The 21,244-nt window shown below is 41.1% G+C and overlaps 3 protein-coding genes across 3 annotated transcripts in view; 2 read left to right on the top strand and 1 right to left on the bottom strand.

Annotated features, from left to right (window-relative positions):
- The window catches only part of kcp (kielin cysteine rich BMP regulator), a 20,858-nt gene extending 19,307 nt beyond the window's left edge, over positions 1-1,551 (top strand). The window contains exons 42-46 of the mRNA XM_015964613.3: positions 116-227; positions 309-410; positions 485-649; positions 724-1,024; positions 1,146-1,551. Of these exons, the coding sequence (XP_015820099.1) occupies positions 116-227; positions 309-410; positions 485-649; positions 724-1,024; positions 1,146-1,366 (901 nt within the window). The 3' untranslated portion in view covers positions 1,367-1,551. The remainder of the gene's footprint in view (positions 1-115; positions 228-308; positions 411-484; positions 650-723; positions 1,025-1,145) is intronic.
- Positions 1,552-6,713: 5,162 nt separating this feature from the next.
- Positions 6,714-9,761, top strand: LOC107388851 (histone-lysine N-methyltransferase, H3 lysine-79 specific). Its single transcript, XM_015964611.3, has 9 exons — positions 6,714-6,809; positions 6,904-7,136; positions 7,220-7,484; positions 7,556-7,872; positions 7,951-8,220; positions 8,299-8,472; positions 8,547-8,651; positions 9,464-9,555; positions 9,627-9,761. Exons 1-9 carry the CDS (start codon positions 6,767-6,769, stop codon positions 9,700-9,702), a joined length of 1,575 nt encoding a protein of 524 aa, XP_015820097.3. The 5' UTR covers positions 6,714-6,766; the 3' UTR covers positions 9,703-9,761.
- A 1,466-nt stretch (positions 9,762-11,227) lies between these two features.
- On the bottom strand, positions 11,228-21,244 carry dnaja2b (DnaJ heat shock protein family (Hsp40) member A2b). Its single transcript, XM_015964610.3, has 9 exons — positions 21,096-21,244; positions 15,402-15,461; positions 14,185-14,411; positions 14,021-14,101; positions 13,673-13,806; positions 13,382-13,578; positions 12,446-12,590; positions 11,608-11,735; positions 11,228-11,523 (listed from the first exon to the last, which is right to left on the bottom strand). The coding sequence occupies exons 1-9, from the start codon at positions 21,171-21,173 to the stop codon at positions 11,335-11,337; spliced, it is 1,239 nt and encodes a 412-aa protein (XP_015820096.1). The 5' UTR covers positions 21,174-21,244; the 3' UTR covers positions 11,228-11,334.

Below are 21,244 nucleotides of genomic sequence, written 5' to 3'. Positions count from 1 at the left end.
TAATTCTACAATCTCAGAGGTGTTGGAGGTTGTTTTCATCATGGGTTTGATCCAATAAACTTTGCCTTTTCCCTCATTTCATCTTCCTGCAACAAAATGACTCATTTGGATGCAGTGTTCATGTCACAAACGATAACCGTGGAAGAAAAGGGGTGTCCTGGACTAAAGAGGTGGTGGTGTTTTTAGGAAATGTCACCGTGAATCTTCTCCAAGACTGGGTTTTGAAGGTTCGTGTGCAATGGCGTTAAAGATTACTTTAAACAGATGTTTTTATATTGCATATCCCCTCAGTTATTTGTGTTCTTCAGGTAAATGAAGAAGTTGTGACTTTGCCTTTCCTCTACGAGCCGTACGTCTATATAGAGCAGCAAACCAACACTGTCCTCCTCAACACAAACATCGGACTGAAGGTACTTGTTTCAAGTGTTTTAAATGTAATTTGAAAAGGAGCAAATTCATTTTATCTCTACTGGTCCACCTTAAGGTGCTGTGGAGTCCTCGCTCCCACCTGGAAGTGAGCGTGCCAGGCTCGTACAAGAGTCAAACCTGCGGACTTTGCGGAAACTTCAACGGCTATCACCAGGATGATCTCCAAATGCCTGATGGCCGGCTTGCCCAATCAGAGTCTGAGTTTGGGAACGGCTGGAGAGTAAGACGTTGAATTATGAACAGATTGAAAACAAGTAGTCTGGCTGCATGTTTATCAAGCAACTCTAATTTAAGGTGACAAGTGGACATCACTCCCTCTCTTCCTGTCATCCTGGAGAAGATGTTGATCCGTGTAAGAGTGCGGGATACCAGGCCAGGAAGGGGGCGAACGCTCGTTGTCAGGTCCTGAAATCCTCCGTCTTTGAGCCGTGCCATCGGGTCTTGCCTCCTGAGGTGTGGTACGGCGCCTGCGTGTATGACCTCTGTGCGTGTGGAGCAAATTCTGATGAATGTCTGTGTGATGCACTGGAGGCTTACGCCAGCCAGTGCAGAGAGGCTGGAGTCGTCCTTCAGTGGAGAAGTGCATCCCTCTGTGGTGAGAAAGATATAATAACCATCTTTAACTAATTATAATAAAATCTATTTTGTTTGGAAATAGAGAATTTCAAATTCTACCTGAAAGATTAAAAGCGTTTTATTCTCTTTGTGTTTAAAAGCTGTGGGCTGTCCTGTGGAGAGGGGCTTTGTGTTTGACGAGTGCGGCCCACCTTGTCCTGTCACCTGCTTTAACGCTGACACTCCACTGGGGGTGATAGAGAGTCACTGCTTCAAGCCCTGTGTCCCAGGCTGTCAGTGTCCTGCTGGTCTAGTCCTGCACAACAGCTACTGCATAAAGCCAGAAAAGTGCCCAAAAATTATCTACGGCAACCATTTATGATTCTCGTCCTGCACAAACAATAATGTATTCTCACGTGTATCAGAACTGGATCCACCTCAAGGATGTTACACACAGACGGAAGAGTAAGACATATAGTAGCACTGAGTCTTTATACCTCACAGGTTGTTTTTTTCACACATTTATCACAAACTGGATCAGAATTATTAAAGATAACATAAAACTTTGTTTGTTTGTTTTTTGTGCAGATACTAAAAAATGTGCAATGTTTTGGCTCTACATGTGATAAACATAATCTCAAGTTCCCTCAGTTTCTCATTTCTGTAATAAACAGAAGTTTAAATGATCTTTGTTGTTTCTGTTATAGCAGAGGTGTCAAACTCACTTTAGCTCAGGGGCCACATTGAGGAAAATCTAGTCCGGTAACTTAAAAACAACTTCAGATTGTTTTCTTTGTTTTAATACAATCGATATAAAACAAAGCTGGAGCCTGAGGACAGTGTATCCAAAATAGTACAAGTGCAACACCTGAAGTGTATTTGAAAATTTGAGGAAAAAAAATAAATAAATAAAACATTCCTTAGTGATTCAGAGCTTACAGATCACATGGCTAGATCAGTTTCATGCAGCAATTAAAGTATATTTGACTCATTTTACTTCACATCTTTTAGCTTTCACCAGCACATCAATATCAGAAGTCACATCCTGAGTGGCAGCCAACTTCAGGATGTGATTCAAGTTCTTGTGTGAGCCTTGAGCGCAGCTTTGTTTTATTTATACTCATTACAGAGAAAACTTGCTCACAATGATAAGTTTATTTTCACTCTACATTGTAAAGTATGAAAATAAAGTTTACACAACCATCTCGTGGGCCGGATTTAACCCGCTTGCGGGCCGGATCCGGCCTGCGGGCCGCATATTTGACACCCCTGTGTTATGGTGAATGTTCTCATCAATCCCAGAACATCTCACTAATTCAGTAATCACATTAACACACTTGGGCATCAGTAATAATGGGACAGTTTGATCACAAAAAGGCATTTATTGTGCATTTATTGTGTTATTCTTATAATAATAAACAATTGTCTTACTTTTTATTTATTTCCATAGAACTCTCCTGAATTGGCTGTAATTAAAAAACAAGAAGCTGCTAATTGCTCAATTTTTCTTGCAAGTCAAAATAAAATAAGGTCTCTTTAAAATAAAAGCAGTAAACACCTATTTTCAGTTGAATTAGTGTTTTTGTGTGACATTTCGCTCCTCTGTCTCCAACGATGTCACTATTGTTGCCCTGTAAACTGATCCAGCTGCTGTAACTATAGTAACATCCTGTATAATTCATCAGCACAAAGCGGTGAAAACATGGAGGAGGTAAGATGTTTTGACGCAGTGTGAGAGTGGCATTTGTTTACTGTGTGTGTGTGCGTGTGTTAGTGTTGAATTTAAAACTGAACATCCTTGTAATTTGCTTCAGGACTGTGTTTCTGCTCTTTACGCGACTCTGGGCCTTTCCGCTGGAGCGGAGTTATCCTCAGATGATGTTAGTCTCCTTTTCTGCAAAGTGTTTCATGTTTCCTCCAGCAGCGATGAAGCACATGAAGCCATGAAGAAGGTAAAGATTTAGTCAGTTTTTCAAGCAAAAATAAAAAAATAGTAGAACAATAAAAAAAAAACTGGCAGAAAAAACCTTCACTTTTTAGGAGCTTGCCTTTAGTGGTTTTATTTTGTAGGAAAACAAGACAAAGGAATGAATGGGCATTCATTGATTTGATAGTTTTCATATAAAGAAATATTATATGTATGTTTAAATGAATCAGTTGCACTTGGCTGATGACAAAGTGCAACTTCTCACAAAGAAGTCAGTTGTCACAAAAGCTGCAGGTCTTCAATTTGTGTCAGCAGGATTTGTATTTCTGCAATTTCAAACTGCTCGTCCCATTATTTAAACGCAGATATGTTCATAAATCTTCGAGAAAATTTTTAGTCAGCCTTTTTTTTTAAGTCTAGAATTTTAGAAAATATAAGAAAAAGGCTCAATGACAACCTCCATCATTATCCGAGGGAGCTGTGTGAAAGAACTGAGGACAAAATAAGCTGATTATTTCCACATACTTTAAATAATAGTCCATTTTTGTAGCAGTTATAATTGAGTTTTGAGATGTTTTTTAAAGTTGTTTTACCTGCTAAATTTGTCAAAATAAATAAATAAAACAATAGAATATCCATCAATGGCTATACTTTTTCATAATAAATTAAACGTGTTTGTTTCAGATTGCCAGAGGGGACAACAGCTGGTCTTGTTCTGGTCAAAATGTTTTAGACGTTCTGTTCAAAATAAAAATGGAGAGGGAAAAGAAGGAAATGGTAAAGGTATTTAGTCTTCTTTATGAAAGATCATCAGATGATTATTATTTATTAATATTAGAAATCCCTTCATACCAGTCTTACTGGGACTTCCAGCTTCTAAACTGTGGGAATCTTAACTACAAAATGGACCAACAAAGTAAAGACGCTGGTACTTTTAGCTCTGTGGTAAGTAGCTTTCGGACAAGTAGACAAGAGACATTTTTTGTAAATAAAGTCCATGTTCATTAAAGTGTTCTTGCTTCTTTAATTGCTGTTCCTAGACCAGGGGGCTGGTGGGGAGAAAGGAGCGCTGTAACAGAGTGATGAATGTGAAAAGGCTGAAGAAAGCAGCCGGGCAGAGCTGGGCGAGGTGAGTTTGTGTCTAACTCACCTATTTTCTTGTGGTATTTTAAACACAGCTAATTAAACTATTTACATATAAAAACATTCATGTTTTCTTTTTGTTACCTTATTTTTACTTTAGGGGTTTTGTCGTGCTTAGCATACTGTAATTTTTTTGAAAATATAAAGTTTTTTTCCCCTTTAAGTAACTTTTTTGTATTTCTTTTTTCTTACTTGTTTTGATTTTGTACTTTTTCTCTTTTCCCATTTTATAAAAGTTTCTGATTTAGCCTACTTAGCTTTGATATATATATATATTTTTTTTTGCCATAAACGATACATTTTTAATGATAATTGACCCGCACTTTTATAGTCTTTCAGAGTGAGAGGACTCCAAAGTGCTTTACAACACAGTGCATCGTTCATCTATTCACACACACATTCACATGCAGATGAGCTACAATGTAGCTGCCCTGGGGCGCACTGACAAAATGTTACCATGTAATGTTTTAAACCATTCAAACTGAATTTGTATTCACTTTGATGTTGTTCCATTCCAGGTTGGCATCAGAAGGTGTGAATAGCATTTTGCCATTTCCCTGGCAGGGTCAAAGGTTAGGCCCCAGAGGTCAGGCATGGGGCAGCATCTCCTTGTCAGATGTCCTTCTCTTGGTGGAAGTGAAATATGATGCGGTGATGCAACTTCTTTACAGAGAAATGCTTCAGATGCACCACAGTAAGGGCAGGTCACTCTGACCTGTGGGTCACGTCAAATGTCATTTTAACGCTACTATGCTGACTGGACTCACTCAGCACTACAGAAGTCCTCAGATTAGTTCCATTTCCTGTTTTCTGATGATTCCTCAGCCAAGAGCGTTTGGGAGATGTTGCCCCCGTGGCAACGGCATCAGGAAGTGGAAGTGCTGGGAGGACTTGTACAGGATGCTTTGGAGTCTGCTGACACGTTGGGTTTGGCTCTGCTGCCTGGGGCACTCAGGATTTACAAGTAAAACATAAAGTTCCTCCTTCAGTGTTTATGCCTTCACACGTCAGTCAGTGGTTGAAATATAGTTAATCTGAGAGCTTAATGTATTTCTGATGTGTTTAAAGAGGACATATTATACAAAACTCAACTTTTGCATTCTTAAACGCTGCCATGGGTCTTTGCTCTCGATAAACGCTCCAAACATGAAAAATATTGATCATCTGTTTTCTGTCAGTGACTGGTTTCAGGAATTATGCGTTGTTATTTGTGACAACACAAACAGGAAAATTAGCATTCTCATTTGCTACTGAGAACACTATAGTTGCCTGTTTGGACCCGATCAAAAGCCTTGGTATCATTCTAGACAGTACCCTTTTCTACAAATCGCATATCAGTGCAGTTATCCGTTCAGCCTACTACCTCCTTCGAAAATAAATCGCCCGTGTCCGTCACTCTCTAATCATGCCACCGCCATCTCAGTAAACAGCCTTGTCAGTTCTTGCTCGGACTACTGTAATTCCCTCCTTGTTGGAGAAGTCCCTGCACAAACTTCAACAGGTTCAAAACTCTGCAGTTTGTATCATTACTAACACCCATCTGATCACATCGCCCCCATTATCCAGCAGCTTCACTGGCTGCCAGTAAAGTTCAGGATCATTTGCTAAAACTTCTTACATTTAAGGCCATTCACAACCTTGCTTCTACTTACCTTTCTCAGCTCCTACAAATATGCACACCCTCCCATATGCTCAGAACCTCAGCCTCTATGATCCTATACAACCCCTCTGCTCAACTTGCCACCATGGGAAGTCTAGCATCTACCCTACCGGTTAAACTCAACACCACATATCTCCACCACATTAAAACGAAGCTGAAAACCCACCTCTTTAAAACTGCCCATTCATTATAATCAGTTGTGATTTGTCATTTTATTTCTTTCTGGTTTTATGTACTGTATTGATGTTTTCTTGTACCAGTTTGAATGTTTTAATTGCCTTTCTTGTATGGTGATATTGAGGTTTTAGAAAGATGCTTTAATTTAAATGTATTTGTTTGTATTATAATTATTAATGTTATTATTCATATTATTATTATTCATATTATAATAAAATTATTATTATTAAAAGCACTGAGGTAAAATTTTGCCCCTGCAGGACCTGCTCGAGGTCACATTTAGGCATCAATCCAGAGTCCTGGTCTGCTGTTACTTTCCTGAACGAGTTAAAAACATTTCGTCAACAAGAACAAAAAACACTTACGTCTTTGGGTCAAAGGTACCAAACGTGACTTGAGATTGACTCGCTTGTATGTGAAAGTACATTCTATGCTCTTGAATTAAAGCTCAAGATATCTGCTTGTGTTTCGTTGAGGTTATGTGGAGAGAGTCTGAGACTGTTGTGTCTCTACATCAGCCTGGCAACTCACAGAGCTCAGAGGGAGAAAACATCCCAGGGCGCTCTTCTGGCAGCCCGACAATCCTGGGAGGCATGGTGAGCCAAGAAACGTCAAAGTGATGTGTGACGTGCACTTGACTTTATTCTGTTCAGGCCACAGGTTGCTAGTCCATGCAGGGCAGAGCAAGTCACACTGTGGCTTCGTGATAGAGGAGAAGAAGAAGAAAAGGAGAACTTTAAGATACTGCAGCAGGTATTGAGAATTTAACTTTCGATCTTTAGATTTGCTCAGCTTTAAAATATATTGTGTTGTGTTAGAAGACAGAGCTGCAGCTGCTGGTGCTGACTCAGGAGCAGGAGAGAAGACACCTGATCATGTTGTTGCATCAGATCTCAGTGGAGAATTTGCAAGAGTCAGGTTGTACAACGCATTCAAGTTTTCTATCATGAGTGCATGTCGTGCATGCGTGCTTGCATAATCCTCTAAAATCCTCTTCATGTTGGGTTTTCAGACACCAAGCAAGCTCCGTTGAAGGCTGGCTGTATAAAGAGGTTAAGGCAAATCCATCATCAGCTTCAGACACAAAGTGGGGCTCAGAATCCTTCAATAACAACAACCTTTCAGAACAAAACACTGGAAACGTCGTCACAAATTCTGGAAGACTGTGCCATGTTCCTTGTGACCGATCTAACAGAGCTCCAGGAAGTCCAAGCTTTTAATTTACTCCAAGCACTCCAGGGCCAAGTGAGTTTAGATTTGAGCTTGTACATTTTATACATGTGTAAAAGTACAAAAGTAATTGTGGTACATTTCTGGGTTTTTATCAGAATGCATGGGATGTCCCGGCTCTGAGAGATAAATATGAAGCTGAGACAAAAACACAGCAGTTCACCAACCTGCTCCACCTCCTGATGTCTGATGATCCCTCAACTTCAGGGTCAAAGTTGACTGAGAACACCAGCACTGATCAAACAGGACCTGTATCCTCTCACAATGAAGAGATTGCTGGTGAATCAGTTGCAGCGCCAGTCAGAAGTGAACCGAAGGAAGTCCACTCTGCAAATGTTTCTGCCAAGCAGGAAGTCTGTGCAGGTGCGGCTCATGTTCGGAAACAGAAAATGCACTCCTGCACGGGAGATGTAATACGTGTTTGATCCATGCAGGTTGTGGAATGGTCATGGAAGACCTTCCCTATTTGGAGATCTCGTGTGCACCAGAAACACAGGGTGATGCACCCGAGGGTCTTTCTGCAGCAGATGAAGAAGGGCAGAATGGTGTAACAAATGGCCATGAGAACTCTGAGAAACAGAGATCTCTGATCACTTTTGCTTGGAGCAAACCAACTGAGGGAGACGTGGGCTACGAAGAGAAGGTTGCAGATGAGGAAACCAAACTGAGCCAAGATGGACAGAGTAGTATGAAGACCCAACTCCTGTCCACACGATGTGAAAAGACAGTTCTGGAGATAAATGAGGAGGAGGTGAATCCTACTGACTGCAGAGCTGCAATAGTCAGGTGTCCACCTTAAATCACAGCCATGATCTTTTTCTTCTATCAGCAGAACCAGAAAAAGGAACCGGATCAACCAGAGGAGAGAGACGCTGGATCTGACCCACAAACAGAGAAACTGCAGGTTTTTTCACCTCACATCTCAGGAAACTCCTATGAGAATACAGATGGCTTCTGCTCTGAAACATCTGATCGCAGAGCTAGCGCTACCAGAGAAGTGTCAGAGGTGGAAGCGTGTCCCTCTGAGTCCAAGCAGTGGGACCTCAGAGGACTGCAACACTCAGATCATGAAGACCTGACATCTTCTCAGGAATCAACAGTAAGATCTCTCTGTTTTTGTTTTTGTGATTGGTGCCTCGTTCACCATCTAACCAGCTGTTTGTTTGATGTGCTGCAGAAAGAAGGCAGCTTTTCAGAGAGAAACACGAGGGAATCCACTCTGATGGAGAGGGGACGAGCGACTCATCCAGTGTCTGCAGTGGAAAGAGAGAGAACGATGCGCAACCTGGTGGACATGCAAAGACGGTTCGAAGAGAAGCATCAAAGAGACAAAGAGAGACAGTTTCTGAGGGTGAGAAAAAAAGCAGAAAAACGTGTAAAAGATTCTGCTGAGGAAAGTGGATCCTGATGAGGTTTGTTTCTTAGGTTCAAGAGCGACTGGCGATTATTCAGAACAGGAAGGCAGAAGAAGATCTGCTGGGCCTGAAGAATACAGACCGACTAATCCATCTCACTCAGGACCTACCCATGGTAGGAGCTAATACAGTGGGATGCAAAAGTTTGGGCAGCCGTGTTAATCACCACGATTTTCCTGTATAAATCGCTGGTTGTTCAGTTGATTATATCAAATAGGAGACACACACGGTGATATTTGAGAAGTGAAACGAAGTTTCTAGGATTTACAGAAAATGTGCAATAAGTATTTAAAGAAAATTAGCAGGTGCATACATTTGGGCACTGTTGTCATTTTATTGATTCCAAAACCTTTAGAACTAATTCTTAGAACTCAAAATTGGTTTGGTAAGCTCAGTGACCTTTGACCTCTCTACACAGGCGAATCCAGTTATGAGAAAAGTAAAGGGAGCCAATTGTAGGTTTCCCTCCTCTTTAATTATTCTCTGAAGAGCAGCAGCATGGTGGTGTCAAAACAGCTCTCACACGACCTGAAAACAAAGATTGTTCACCATCATGGTTTAGGGGAAGGATACAGAAAGCTGTCTCAGATATTTCAGCTGTCTGTTTCCACCGTTAGGAACATGTTGAGGAAACGGAAGACCATAGGCACAGTTCAAGTTAAGGCTCAAAGTGGCAGAGCAAGAAAAATCTCAGATAAATTAGTTTAGAAATAAGGTGCACGCTTTATGTAAATCCTATTGACTTGAATTTCCTTCTCAGTATCACTGTTTGTATAAGATATATTTAACTGAAATTTATCATAACACCAAAAATACAGGAAAATCATGAAGATTAACAAGGCTGCCCAAATTTTTGCATCCCACTGTATTGTTTTAGCTTCTAGTTTGTTTTGAATGATAACTATTATGTGTTCTGTTGTGTTTTAGGAAGACAAAAACCAGCAGAAGACCGTTGTTAGAGAGAGGCTGGAGCAGCTCAGAAGAGAGCGCTCTTACATCATGCAGTCCAGGCGAAACAGGTAACCTGGACTTCTTTAACTCAAAACAAGATTGTTGTTTTCTTGAGTTAAAGCTACTCTTGTATCCAAAGGAATACGATGGGATTTAAGGAACTCTTGGCTCCAGTTCAACTGCACAGCAGTGAGACAGAAGATGGAACAAACTGAGAGGCTACAACTGCCTTTATTTGGCTCTAAAACATCTTTGTCCTGATATTTTCAGTTAGAAATTATTTTCTATCATTTGTGTGACATGTTAATGTTTATTTTGAACCCAGTTATTTTCCTTTTATGATAATTTAATATATAGTGTTCATTCGTTTCTTCAGGCATTCTGAATGTCTTTCAAGAATACTTTTATTCCCTTTCAGTCCAGTTATTTCACCTGGCCATTGGGGGTTTCGGAAAAAAATTGGACAGTTAAAGTGTCAGGCCTTTAAAAGAAACCTAATTCCCTGTATAAGTCATGTCTCCCGCTCTGATAGAGCGCTAAAAGCAGCCAAAGTCCAACCAGACCTTCAGAAAGAACTAAAACTGCCAACTTAAAAATGACTACAAATTCTGCTTCTGTAAAAGACAAAGGAAAGAGAAACCAATACATTGTCAATATACATTTTAATTACCATTTTGACAAACATAAGCATCAACAGTAATGTAATTAATAACTCCTTTAAGTGTGTGTAGATAGTTATCCCCAGAGGTCAATCACACAATGAACCAGAGGCCTATGTGAAGATTTTACAGAAGCTCCATTAATCTTCCTTGATGTGAACAGAACAATTATGTTGCTCACTTGTGTAAAAGGTTGTGACAACAGAACACCACTGCTGTAAACACTGAGTGCACCTATGGAACAGGACTTGTATTTATTTACAGGCATATTAGGCTGAGAAGAAAGAACATTAGATTAGCTAGGAACTACTACTGGTAGAGATGTCAAATACAGAAGGTTTTGGTGTGACGCGAGACAAGAGGAGCTCCCAGTGAGGAGAGCGGAAAGCGCTACATCAGAGAAAAAAAACATTCCTTTTCGCCCCCCCCAATCATCAACTACATAGATTAGATATCCATTCTCACTGCAGTTCACCGCAAAGCAGGAATACCTACCAGCCTATTAAGCTAACATTCTACCAGTTCACACACACTGAGCCACTGCATTTCACACATACAAAGTGTGTCATTAATTTCAACAAAGATCATCGCAAAGTCTGTAGTTTCAAACATTCACAACTGGGTAAAGCTCATGTTTTTTTTAACAAGCAAGCGACAAACTGAACAGGAGAGGTGGGTTAAAGGTTGGCTGACAGCAGGCTGTGCAGAGATGGAATCGGGTTGGCTCATGTAGCGACGGGGCACTTAGCTAGCAGGAACACACTCAACTGTCTGCAGGCGTGACGATTTCTATTTTGTGTCTGGACTGAGGATCTACATAATCTAGATCTTTAGCAAGAAGGTGCATGCGCTTGCATGTAACGGATCAAACAACACTACTTTGGTGCTTTCCGCAGTAAAGAGAAAAGCTTAAAATTAAAACAGAAACAGTCCAAGTTGAGACAACCGATAAGCACTACTGTCCACAAAACGCAAAACAAGCATCACACATCCAGCATCTCTGGGGAGGTGGAGGGATAAATGGAGCTGAGGAGGGTTTCATTTATTTATTTTTACTTTTATTTGGGTTTTATGTAACTCCTTTTTCACTGAAATCATGAAGGGGGATAAATGACTATGTGCAACAAGTCTGAAATGGTATTAGCAATGGAACTGAAACAATGTTTGTATGCAAGTCTTTGTACGAGTCTATTGGTGTGCACACTGCACCCCTGGGCCATGGTGGCCCCCTTCCTCATCAGAACTATCGTTGTAGGCCTCTCTCCTCGCCCCGCTGCCAGAACTCTGACTCCTGTCAAAATCTGTCAGGTCGACTTCCTCTGCATCTGGAGCGATGTCAGGATTGTCTGAACGAACAGGTAGCAAGTTCTCCAGGTCCTTAAAGGAAAAAATTAAATAAATACAATCCTTTCATTCTAAACAGTAGAAATGGTCATTTCCATTTTGCTTTCGGCAACTCACATTCAGTTTTTCAGGGCTAATCCAGTTGTTTTCTGGGAACTGAACATCAAACTTGATATAAAGATCTCCTTTCTCAAATGGATTTCTGTACTGGGGCATTCCCTCTCCTTTCACCATTCGAACGCAACCTGGAACACAAATAAGTGAAAGAGTAAAAAAAAATTTTAAAGTGTTCAGAAATTTGTCTTAAAGCTTCCTTCCGGTGTATTTCGCTTATCCAATGGCACCATCTAGTGGCTGACAAGCATATCACAAAATGCAGTTCCTTTGTTTTTTTAAGATGGCGACTTCAGGTTTGATTATAAATGTGCTTTTGTAGCCGACAAACAGAGCTGAAACACGTTGTTTTACGAGTATTATGCTCATGTCATGTTGTGTTTTCATATATTTATATTTTAGAGACTTTCTTGTCCGTGAAAAGTTCATCAACTCTGCATCAGCCGAGGTATTCCTTAAATTTGAAGCGTCTAAGCGGCAGTCTAACGCTGTTGGTTAGTTCTTGTTGGCGCTTGGTTTCCTATTGCACAGAGCTCTGCTGGGCAGGGGGCGTGCTTAGCAAAAAAAAAAAAGACGTATTGCTTATATTATATCACAATACATGATAAGATTATCACTTTTACGGATCTCTGACAAACCATACATAATTTCTGAAAGAGGAAAACTCCGAAAAGCAGCTTTAAATAACGATTTCTCACTTTTACGCAAGTATTTTAAAAGTTATATATAGAATTTCAGAAACATCTACTTCTACATTAGTAGGTCAAAGTTAACTATTGTTATAAAAATACATGCATACATTTAGTGTAGGCCAATTCTAAAGAAAAGATGGGGAGCATACCTGGCTCGATGACTTTGCCAGGTGGGTATTTGATAAGCAGCTGCCGTCCATCCAGGTGTGTAATGGTCATCTGGAAGCCACACAAAGCTTCAACAAGTCCGATGCGCTGGACCATGTGAAGGTCATTGACTTCACGTCGGAATTCCTGTTGAAAATTAAATTTTGTGTTTTTTATCCACTGACAACTCAAAGCCTAATTTACAATTCTCCATCTGCGTGGGTACAAAGACATGCGTCGCCATTATGTATCGATGTGAGGGTCTGTGGCAAGCACGCAGAAGGTGATGGAGGCATGCCCAAATTTTTAACTATTCGCCAAAAGTGACTGAGGCCGCAAGCCTGTGATTGGTCAGGATGCTGCTTCCTTAAACTGGTCAACAATACCACAAATTCAATTCAAATTCAAAAATACTTTATTAATCCCTCTCGATATGTAAAAAGAATGCCCAAGATATCTAGCGGCAGACCTAGAGCAGTTTAAAGAACGTCTCGTGGGAAAAGTCTGTTGATATAAACGTTCATACACCTGTAACTGAATACAGGACTGAGTACAAAGATACGCAGCAAACCCTTTATTCGTGGACGTGAATTAAGTGACACATGGGTTTAAAGGTGACTACTGCATGAAGAGGTGGAGGAGAATGAGGAACAAATATATCTGAAATAAACACAATAGTAAATACACCATCATGGACCGAAGACGTGACTGCAATGGCAGCAGGTTAACCCAGAAAAAAGCTACGCCCTCTGTTGTCCCGGTGGGGAATTGCTTTGATACGATCCGCAGAATGTGGAGAAGTCCAAAGGGAAAACGTCTCTGTTAATGCACGCATGCAACTCCGCAATTGAGCTGACGAAGAAGTATAAATTAGGCTTAAGACGCTTCTCAAACAATCGTGTTTAGAACTAATGAAGTGAGTGCTGCAGGTTGTTTACCTCATGCTCCTTCTCTTGAAGCACCAGAACTATATCTCCAGGTTCCACGCCTGGAGCTTGGTCAGCTTCCCCAGAGAATGTGATCTTCTGTCCGTGTTTCATGCCTTTGTCCACATGAACCTCCAGAAGTTTAGTCTCCTTACACACCTTCTGACCCTCACACTTTTTGCAACGGTCTTTCTCATTTATAACCTCGCCTGAACAAAACCACACACATCAAAGACTTGATTAAAAGCTTGTTCTCACATGTTTGTACATTATCCATGTTTATCCGTTGCATGAGTCCATTACCCTCTCCATTGCAGTCTGTGCAGACTGACTGCATCTGCTGAACCATTCCTGGGGCCAGCTGTCTGATCATGATCCTCATACCCCTTCCTCTGCATGGTACACACTTCTGCACCGCTCCAGCTTTACCCCCCTGACTACAAGGAGAAAATCATGTATAAACACGGTTATTAAAAAATAATTATATTTAAAACTCTGTTTCAAAACACACACTCTGTAAGAATTATGTGCTGTAAATATAACTCCTGAATGTGCATGCACATGTTGTGAGGGCTATAATAGTGACCAAAGTTTACATCTGTTGTTAAATGCCAGTAACATTTTAATAAGAAATGTGGAAAGCACACTCACCCATTGCAGGCACTACACAACACATTCTTACTAAGCTGCAGTTTTGTGGTTTTGCCATTGTACAGATCTTCAAGTGAAACTCTGTGACACAGAAGGAAATTAAAATTAAGACTACAACAGGTAGCTTTTTTCAAACGGCCTGCCTAACTGTCTAAAATACTTACTTCAGAGGGTGTACCATATCCTCTCCTCTCCTTTTTCCTCCATTGCGTCCTCTGCCCTGTCCGCCCATGAACCCAAAGAGTCCTCCTCCAAAAATGTGGGAGAAAATATCATCCATGCCAGGCCCTCCTCCTCCTCCCTCCCGTAGTCCCTGCTCTCCACAGCGATCATAAAGGTCCTTCTTCTCTGGGTTAGTCAGTACCTCATAAGCAAAACTAATTTCTTTGAACTGAAAAATAAAAGAAAGAGTTCAGGTCATGTAGGCCTGAAAAAGATAACAACTAAAAGCTCTTTTATAATCACCATCTTATTTCAATCCTACAAGAGACACTGCTGTTTTGTGATTTTGAAATAAACCTGTTAAAATATTAGGGATGGCCAATATATCGACATCAGTATCGGTAACAGCCAATGTTAGTCATTTTTTAACATATCGGTATCAGTTCAATTAATAAAACTGGGCCAATATTAACAACCGATATTTTTTCCATCTCGTCTCCATCTGTTTGCCTGTTTCTGAGGGTGAGGGGAATGATGTGTATTTGTTGAGTCACGTGACTAAATAATCTCAGAACCGTAAATGTGTGTGTTATGTGTACATAATAACGCAAATTCAGCTTTAATAGTTTTCATTCTATACAAAATCTGCTGATTTTAGAAGCATTAATGTCAGTGTAGGAGCCAAATATGTTGTTTCCTTTTCTTTGGTCTTGATGTTTTAATTGATATGTGGGCGTGTCATTATTACTGGTCGGAATAAAGGTAGTGATGTCATTGTTGGCGTCAGGCACTATTCCGGAAGGGCAAACAGGTTATTGACCGCTGTGGCGTGAAGACGTTTGAATGGGAAAGTAAGCGAATTACTCCTATCATTGTTTCACCTGGAATGCAATCGACATTAAACAAGAAGCATTATCATAACAATTCCACGCTTAAGGCTGTTTTTTAAGCAAATGGTAATTTAAATAGTCAACATCGGATCAACACAGAGCGTCAACCAGGTCCCGTCTAGCAGCCTCAGAAGTTCGAGTAATGGACTTAACTTCTACAGTCGGTATATCGGTATCTGCAAATATCAGTTACCAACCAGAACAGTGATACTAATATCGGGTATTGGCCCAAAATTTTCATATCAGTGCATCATTATAAAATATTCAAATAACTATTTTGCTACAGCAGCTTTTGTTGCTGCTACTAAATGTGTTTGGAAGCCTCTTACCTTGTCTCCAGCATCTGGATTTTTGTCAGGGTGGTACTCTTTGGCCAGTTTGCGATAGGCCTGGAAAAACAAAAACAAGTGTTTATTATTTTTGTTTAATAATGTTTTGAGGGTTACAGTGGGGATGGGGAGCTGTTGACGTCAACTAGGGCTATAGTCGAACGGTGGAAGGAATACTTTGAGGAGCTCCTCAATCCCACCTACGCGCATTCTGAGGAGGAACCAGAGCCGGGAGACCTGGGGGTGGACTGTCCAATCTCGGGGGCAGAAGTTGCTGAGGTAGTCAAACAACTACACAGCGGCGGAGTCCCGGGGGCGGATGAGATTCGTCCTGGGTATCTCAAGGCTATGGATGTTGTAGGACTGTCGTGGTTGACACGTCTCTGCAACATTGTGTGATCATCGGGAGCAGTTCCTGTGGAGTGGCAGACCGGGGTGGTGGTCCCCATCTTTAAGAATGGTGACCTGAGGGTGTGTTCCAACTATAGGGGGATCACACTCCTCAGCCTCCCTGGAAAGGTCTACTCCAAGGTACTGGAGAGGAGGGTCCGATCGATAGTTGAATCTCAGATTGAGGAGGAGCAATGTGGTTTTCGTCCTGGCCGTGGAACTGTGGACCAGCTCTATACCCTTGCAAGGGTGATGGAGGGGGCATGGGAGTTTGCCCAACCAATCCACATGTGCTTTGTGGATTTGGAGAAGGCTTATGACCGTGTCCCCAGGGGCACCCTGTGGGGGACGCTCCAGGAGTATGGGGTGGGTGGCTTTCTGTTAAGGGCCATTCAGTCCCTTTACCAGAGGAGCGTGAGTTTGGTCCGCATAGCCGGTAGTAAGTCGGACCTGTTCCCGGTGAGGGTTGGACTCCGCCAGGGCTGCCCTTTGTCACCGGTTCTGTTCATTACCTTTATGGACAGAATTTCTAGGCGCAGCCGTGGTGTGGAGTGTGTCGAGTTTGGTGGCAGGAGAATCTCATCTCTGCTTTTTTGCGGATGATGTGGTCCTCCTAGCTTCATCCAGCTCTGACCTTCAGCTCTTGCTGGGTAGGTTCGCGGCCGAGTGTGAAACGGCTGGGATGAGGATCAGCACCTCCAAATCTGAGACCATGGTTCTCGACCGGAAAAGGGTGGCTTGCCAACTCCGGGTCAGGGGAGAGGTCCTACCTCAAGTGGAGGAGTTTAAGTATCTCGGGGTCTTGTTCACGAGTGAGGGTAGGAGGAGGGATCGGGAGATCGACAGGCGGATTGGTTCAGCGTCTGCAGTAATGCGGACGCTGAGCCGATCTGTCGAGGTGAAGAGGGAGCTGAGCCAGAAGGCCAGGCTCTCGATTTACTGGTTGATCTACGTCCCAATCCTCACCTATGGTCATGAGCTTTGGGTAATGACCGAAAGAACGAGATCACAGATACAAGCGGCCGAAATGAGTAGGGTGGCCGGGCTCAGCCTTAAGAGATAGGGTGAGGAGCTTGGACATTCGGGAGGGACTCTGAGTAGAACCGCTGCTCCTCCGGATTGAAAGGAGTCGGTTGAGGTGGTTTGGTCATCTGGTCAGGATGCCTCCTGGACGCCTCCCTGGGGAGGTGTTTCGGGCATGTCCTGCCGGCAGATGGCCCCCGGGTCGACCCAGGACACGTTGGGAGAGGTTAAATCTCCAATCTGGTCCGGGAACGCCTCGGGGTCCTGCCGGAGGAGCTGGTGGAGGTGGCCGGGGAGAGGACGGTCTGGAGCTCCCTAGTTAGGATGCTGCCCCCGCGGCCCGGACCCGGATAAGCGGAGGAAGACGATGACGACGAATGTTTTGAGGGGCCGTTTTCGGGCACTGAGATTTTAAAATAGCTTTTATATAAAATTACTTTCCTGCATTACCCATTGCTATTCATGATAACCTTGCTATCAAAAATATCAGGACACAGATATAGGAATGTCTGGCAATAAATAGTAATTTTTATGACTAAAAGGGCAATAAAATTATTAATCACATCAATCCTTGTTTTAAATAGAAACAAATATCCACATACCAGGGCTGAGTGAAATTTATTTGTACTACAAATCTAATTTAGGCCCAAAACAATCACAAAAATCATATAATCAGGAAAAAACTTATTAAAATATTTTTGGTACAGTTTGTTTTGCAAGCTTTTACAACATGTACTTTTGTCAATGGCCCAGTCATTTTCACAATAACAGATTCATGAAATAACAGTGGAAAGTCATGAATTTTGTGAATATCTTGATATTGACACATTTCTGATTTTCTTAATAATCTGTGCATTTTGTTCACTCAACATTAATATTAACATAGAAGGCTGCTGCAGCTATTTCAGTCTGTGTGATATGATGGAGGGACAGACAGGTTGTAGTGAGCTGATATGAGCTAAAGGGCTTCAGGGAATACACGTTCCGCACTAAGCTCAACATTATCAGTATCCAAGCAACCTCTATGATTTGGGAGAGTAACATTTCAACTTGTTTTGATGGAGTGATCCAAATAAGGAAATATGTCTGAACAATTATTTGTCCCAATCAAGCAAAGAGGAAGTGAGCAAACTACAATAAAATAAAGCTTTCACGTGAAAACATGTCAGCTGAAGACAGACAAAAGTCTTTAAAGACTGAAAGTGGTGGTCTGCAATGAAAAAACATTAAAGCAAAGGTGCAGTATGTAAGAATATAGTGAGAATGTTACAATGAGAAAATCCCAGAAGAGACTTAAGTTTCAGTCATTTTGGATGGAAGGGTATACTGAAACATATTTCATATCCAGCCGTCAGTTTTTCTCCTTTCAAAACAAGGAGGGGCGTAACTACTGTTTACTATCAGTGAGTGTGAGGTTGCCATGACCCCGTGAGCTAATACTGCAGAGCCGACAATTGCAGGGGTGGACATCAACTTCAAAACCAACCGGCCAGCCGGGCCGGTAACTCTGAAAATTTACCGGCCCCGCCAAGAATCTACCGGCCCCGCAGGTCAGCTGCCAAAACGAGTCAAAATAACAACTGAACCGTTTTAAATGTAATACACCTTTATTTTGTACACATTCACAAACATAATAACATATTCAAGTTTCAATTTGTTTGTTCCCTCAACAAAACTCGATTTTGTCGTTGCATATGTAACGGAATTGAAAGCCATTCTCTGCGCCTCCAGTCTTCTTTAAACCGCCAAGAATCATTCCACCTACGCACACGTTTCTCTACTTCATACCGTTTTGAACGGTCTCGCTTCTCCTCACCAGTTTTAAAGCGTTTTGCCAGAGGTTTCATCAAGAAATCCCATCCCTGTGGTGGCGCCATCTTCCTGCATGCTTGTGTGTTTCTAGCGTGGTTTCACTTCGTCTTTTATAGTGAACTTATAGTTCACGTGACTAGAATCGTGCACGTACTGCATGTACAAGTGCAGTACGTGCACGCCTGCGCACCTCTAGTCACATAGTGCAGTACGTGCAGTATGTGACTAGAGTGCGCAAAACGAAAACGGCGGGTTTTTACAGGGCGCGGCCATGATGTAGGTGAAAGCCAGTGTGTAAATGACAAACAAGGCTTGGGCGCCACCCGGGCGGTAAGTCGTCAATTATTTACCGCCCGACGAGAAAATCTAGTGCCATTGGCGCTCGGCGCTTTAAAGGTCCACCCCTGAATTGTCATTTAACAACAGCCGGCAAAAAGCTCCAGAGTTGTTTAAAGTGATTGCAGTAACTAAATTTTACCACAGGATGTAATTTTTTACTTCATTTCTACATAATGCACCTTTAAAGCACTGACAACCAGTTAACTGTGTTGCTGCAGAAAGACGACTTCCGGTGAAAAAACAAACTTGTCAGTCAAACTGAAAGTGTCCTGAGAATGATCATTGGTGAGGGAGTAGGCAATAATATAAACAGTAGCTTAAGAATAAATTTCTAATAAATGCAAAATATAGTCTAGGCTTCACGTGTGAAATGCCTACAAGCTTTTTTGTTTTTGCAAAAAAGTAAAGCATTGTTTCTTCTTATAACAATTCCACTCAGACATTTAATTGAGCGGCTTGTTTTTACAAAATAACATGAAATAAATTAACTTATTTTTTCTTTTTAATTTGAACAATATCCTATAAAATGAGGCATTTTTAAAATGGAAAAGTTGTGAAATGTATTTCTCAAATCAGTTAATAATTGTATTAAATAAATTCACTATCGCTAATTTTTTTTAATAATCAATCAATCAGCTCTATAACAAACGTTCAATTTGGTGGAAATGTACCTGAACTGGAAATACATTTTTTTCTGTATTGTTTTAAATAATATCTAGATTTAAATTTAGAGTAAAATATATCCTAAATAAAAGCAAAACTTTTCTGGATTAATTCTTTAAATAATCTAATAGTTTTAAACGGAAAGGGTGTAAGCAAAATTGCAATAATAAATAATAAATGTTTATGTAACCTTTTTTTTAAACCAAACAATTAAAAACCGACATGTTAATGTAAGCATTAAAATAAAATAAAAACGTTAATGTTAAAGTCATTATTTCCCAGTTACTCTAGTGGCACAATTTTTAGGATCTCTCATTTAAGTACACAGTGTGCTTACTAGTTGTTAGTTACAGGAAGAAATCTGGAGGCCACCGTGTTCACTTGGGATTTCGGAGGATGGATGTTTGCTTGTCGCTGCTGCACAACTTTGCCTAGAACATTAATTCGACTAAGTCGTTTGTCAAACCACCAAAGTGTTACGAAATGTTGCAGGAAATAACTCATCTAAATAAACTGGCTACATTTCGTCTGGTAAAGGGACCCTCGTCACTGAGAAGATACAGGCTATTAGCTAGTGGTGTTGTGCGAAAAAAGAGCACCTCTGTCGAAAGCGCAAACGTCGAAGCGTATTTTACACGAAGTTGTAATAACTATAAAAATGTTTGTAGGTTCGAGATCACAAACGGCTTTACGTTTGTCACAACCTATAGTAAACGTAACTATCTACATTTTATATTTTTAATATATTATTAGGTATATTTATAGGTAGTGCTATTCATTTAGGCAGGCGGTTAAGCTACAGGATTACACGCACATGTGACAATCTTACAGTTACTCCGATAATAACGTCCCATTGGAAGCATTTGCGGACAAATAATGAATCATGAGCTAGATTTAGTGGACTCAACTCTTTAGAGGTCAGAAATAGGACAGCTTTCGTCATGGAAACTTAGATCCTAAAAAATAATCCCGTATTTTCCTATAGTAAAATAGATTAGTACGTCCTTAAATACTGGAGAAACACGAGACAGTCACTACTTACTTATACTGAGGTTATTTCTGAAATTTACCAAAAACTTTATTTACAAATGCTAAACGTGATGGAAGCTATTTTTACACTAGGGTACTGTTTTTCAGCACAACACCGACAGCTATCGCACTCGTGGCTACTTAATAGTTTTTAGAAAGGCACGCTTCAAAACTTTCAATAACCAGTCAAATTTATAACCACCTTAAGTAATTCAAACACACCAACATTTCCCATAAAATGTGATTAGCAATACGCAACTAGTAGGTGTTTTAGATGGCTAAGAATGCTAAGAAATCTTTAGCTTTAGCTGACAATCAGTAAACTGCTAGCCCACCTTCATTTGCTCGTAAGGCCGCACTGCACATATAACCTTTCACGTTTTCTTTTGATTTCCTCTAAGTCTTGCATATTTAGTAGTCGTTTAAAAAGGTGTGTACCTTTTTTAGTTCATTCTCGGAAGCAGAAGGTGAAACTCCGAGTATGTCGTACAGCCGAGTGTCCGCGACGTTCGCCATGATGATGCTAACCGGCCGGCTGAGAGAGCTTCTGCGGAGATGTAGCTGAGCGATGAGCAGAGTACCGGTTT

This window comes from Nothobranchius furzeri, chromosome 4 (genome assembly GCF_043380555.1).
Source record: "Nothobranchius furzeri strain GRZ-AD chromosome 4, NfurGRZ-RIMD1, whole genome shotgun sequence".
Taxonomy (NCBI): domain Eukaryota; kingdom Metazoa; phylum Chordata; class Actinopteri; order Cyprinodontiformes; family Nothobranchiidae; genus Nothobranchius; species Nothobranchius furzeri.
Note: the sequence above shows the minus strand (reverse complement) of the source record. Positions and strands in the feature narration are given on the sequence as shown.

Excerpts from the sequence above, each read along its gene's own strand:
- LOC107388851 (XM_015964611.3), top strand. The coding sequence starts at position 6,767 with ATGTTGTTGCATCAGATCTCAGTGGAGAATTTGCAAGAGTCAG. Across the intron at positions 6,810-6,903 it reads GGAGAATTTGCAAGAGTCAG|ACACCAAGCAAGCTCCGTTG; the intron begins GTTGTACAACGC and ends TTGGGTTTTCAG. Across the intron at positions 7,137-7,219 it reads TCCAAGCACTCCAGGGCCAA|AATGCATGGGATGTCCCGGC; the intron begins GTGAGTTTAGAT and ends GGTTTTTATCAG.
- dnaja2b (XM_015964610.3), bottom strand. The coding sequence starts at position 21,173 with ATGGCGAACGTCGCGGACACTCGGCTGTACGACATACTCGGAGTTTCA. Across the intron at positions 14,102-14,184 it reads GATATGGTACACCCTCTGAA|AGTTTCACTTGAAGATCTGT; the intron begins GTAAGTATTTTA and ends TCTGTGTCACAG. Across the intron at positions 12,591-13,381 it reads TTCAAGAGAAGGAGCATGAG|GAATTCCGACGTGAAGTCAA; the intron begins GTAAACAACCTG and ends AATTTTCAACAG.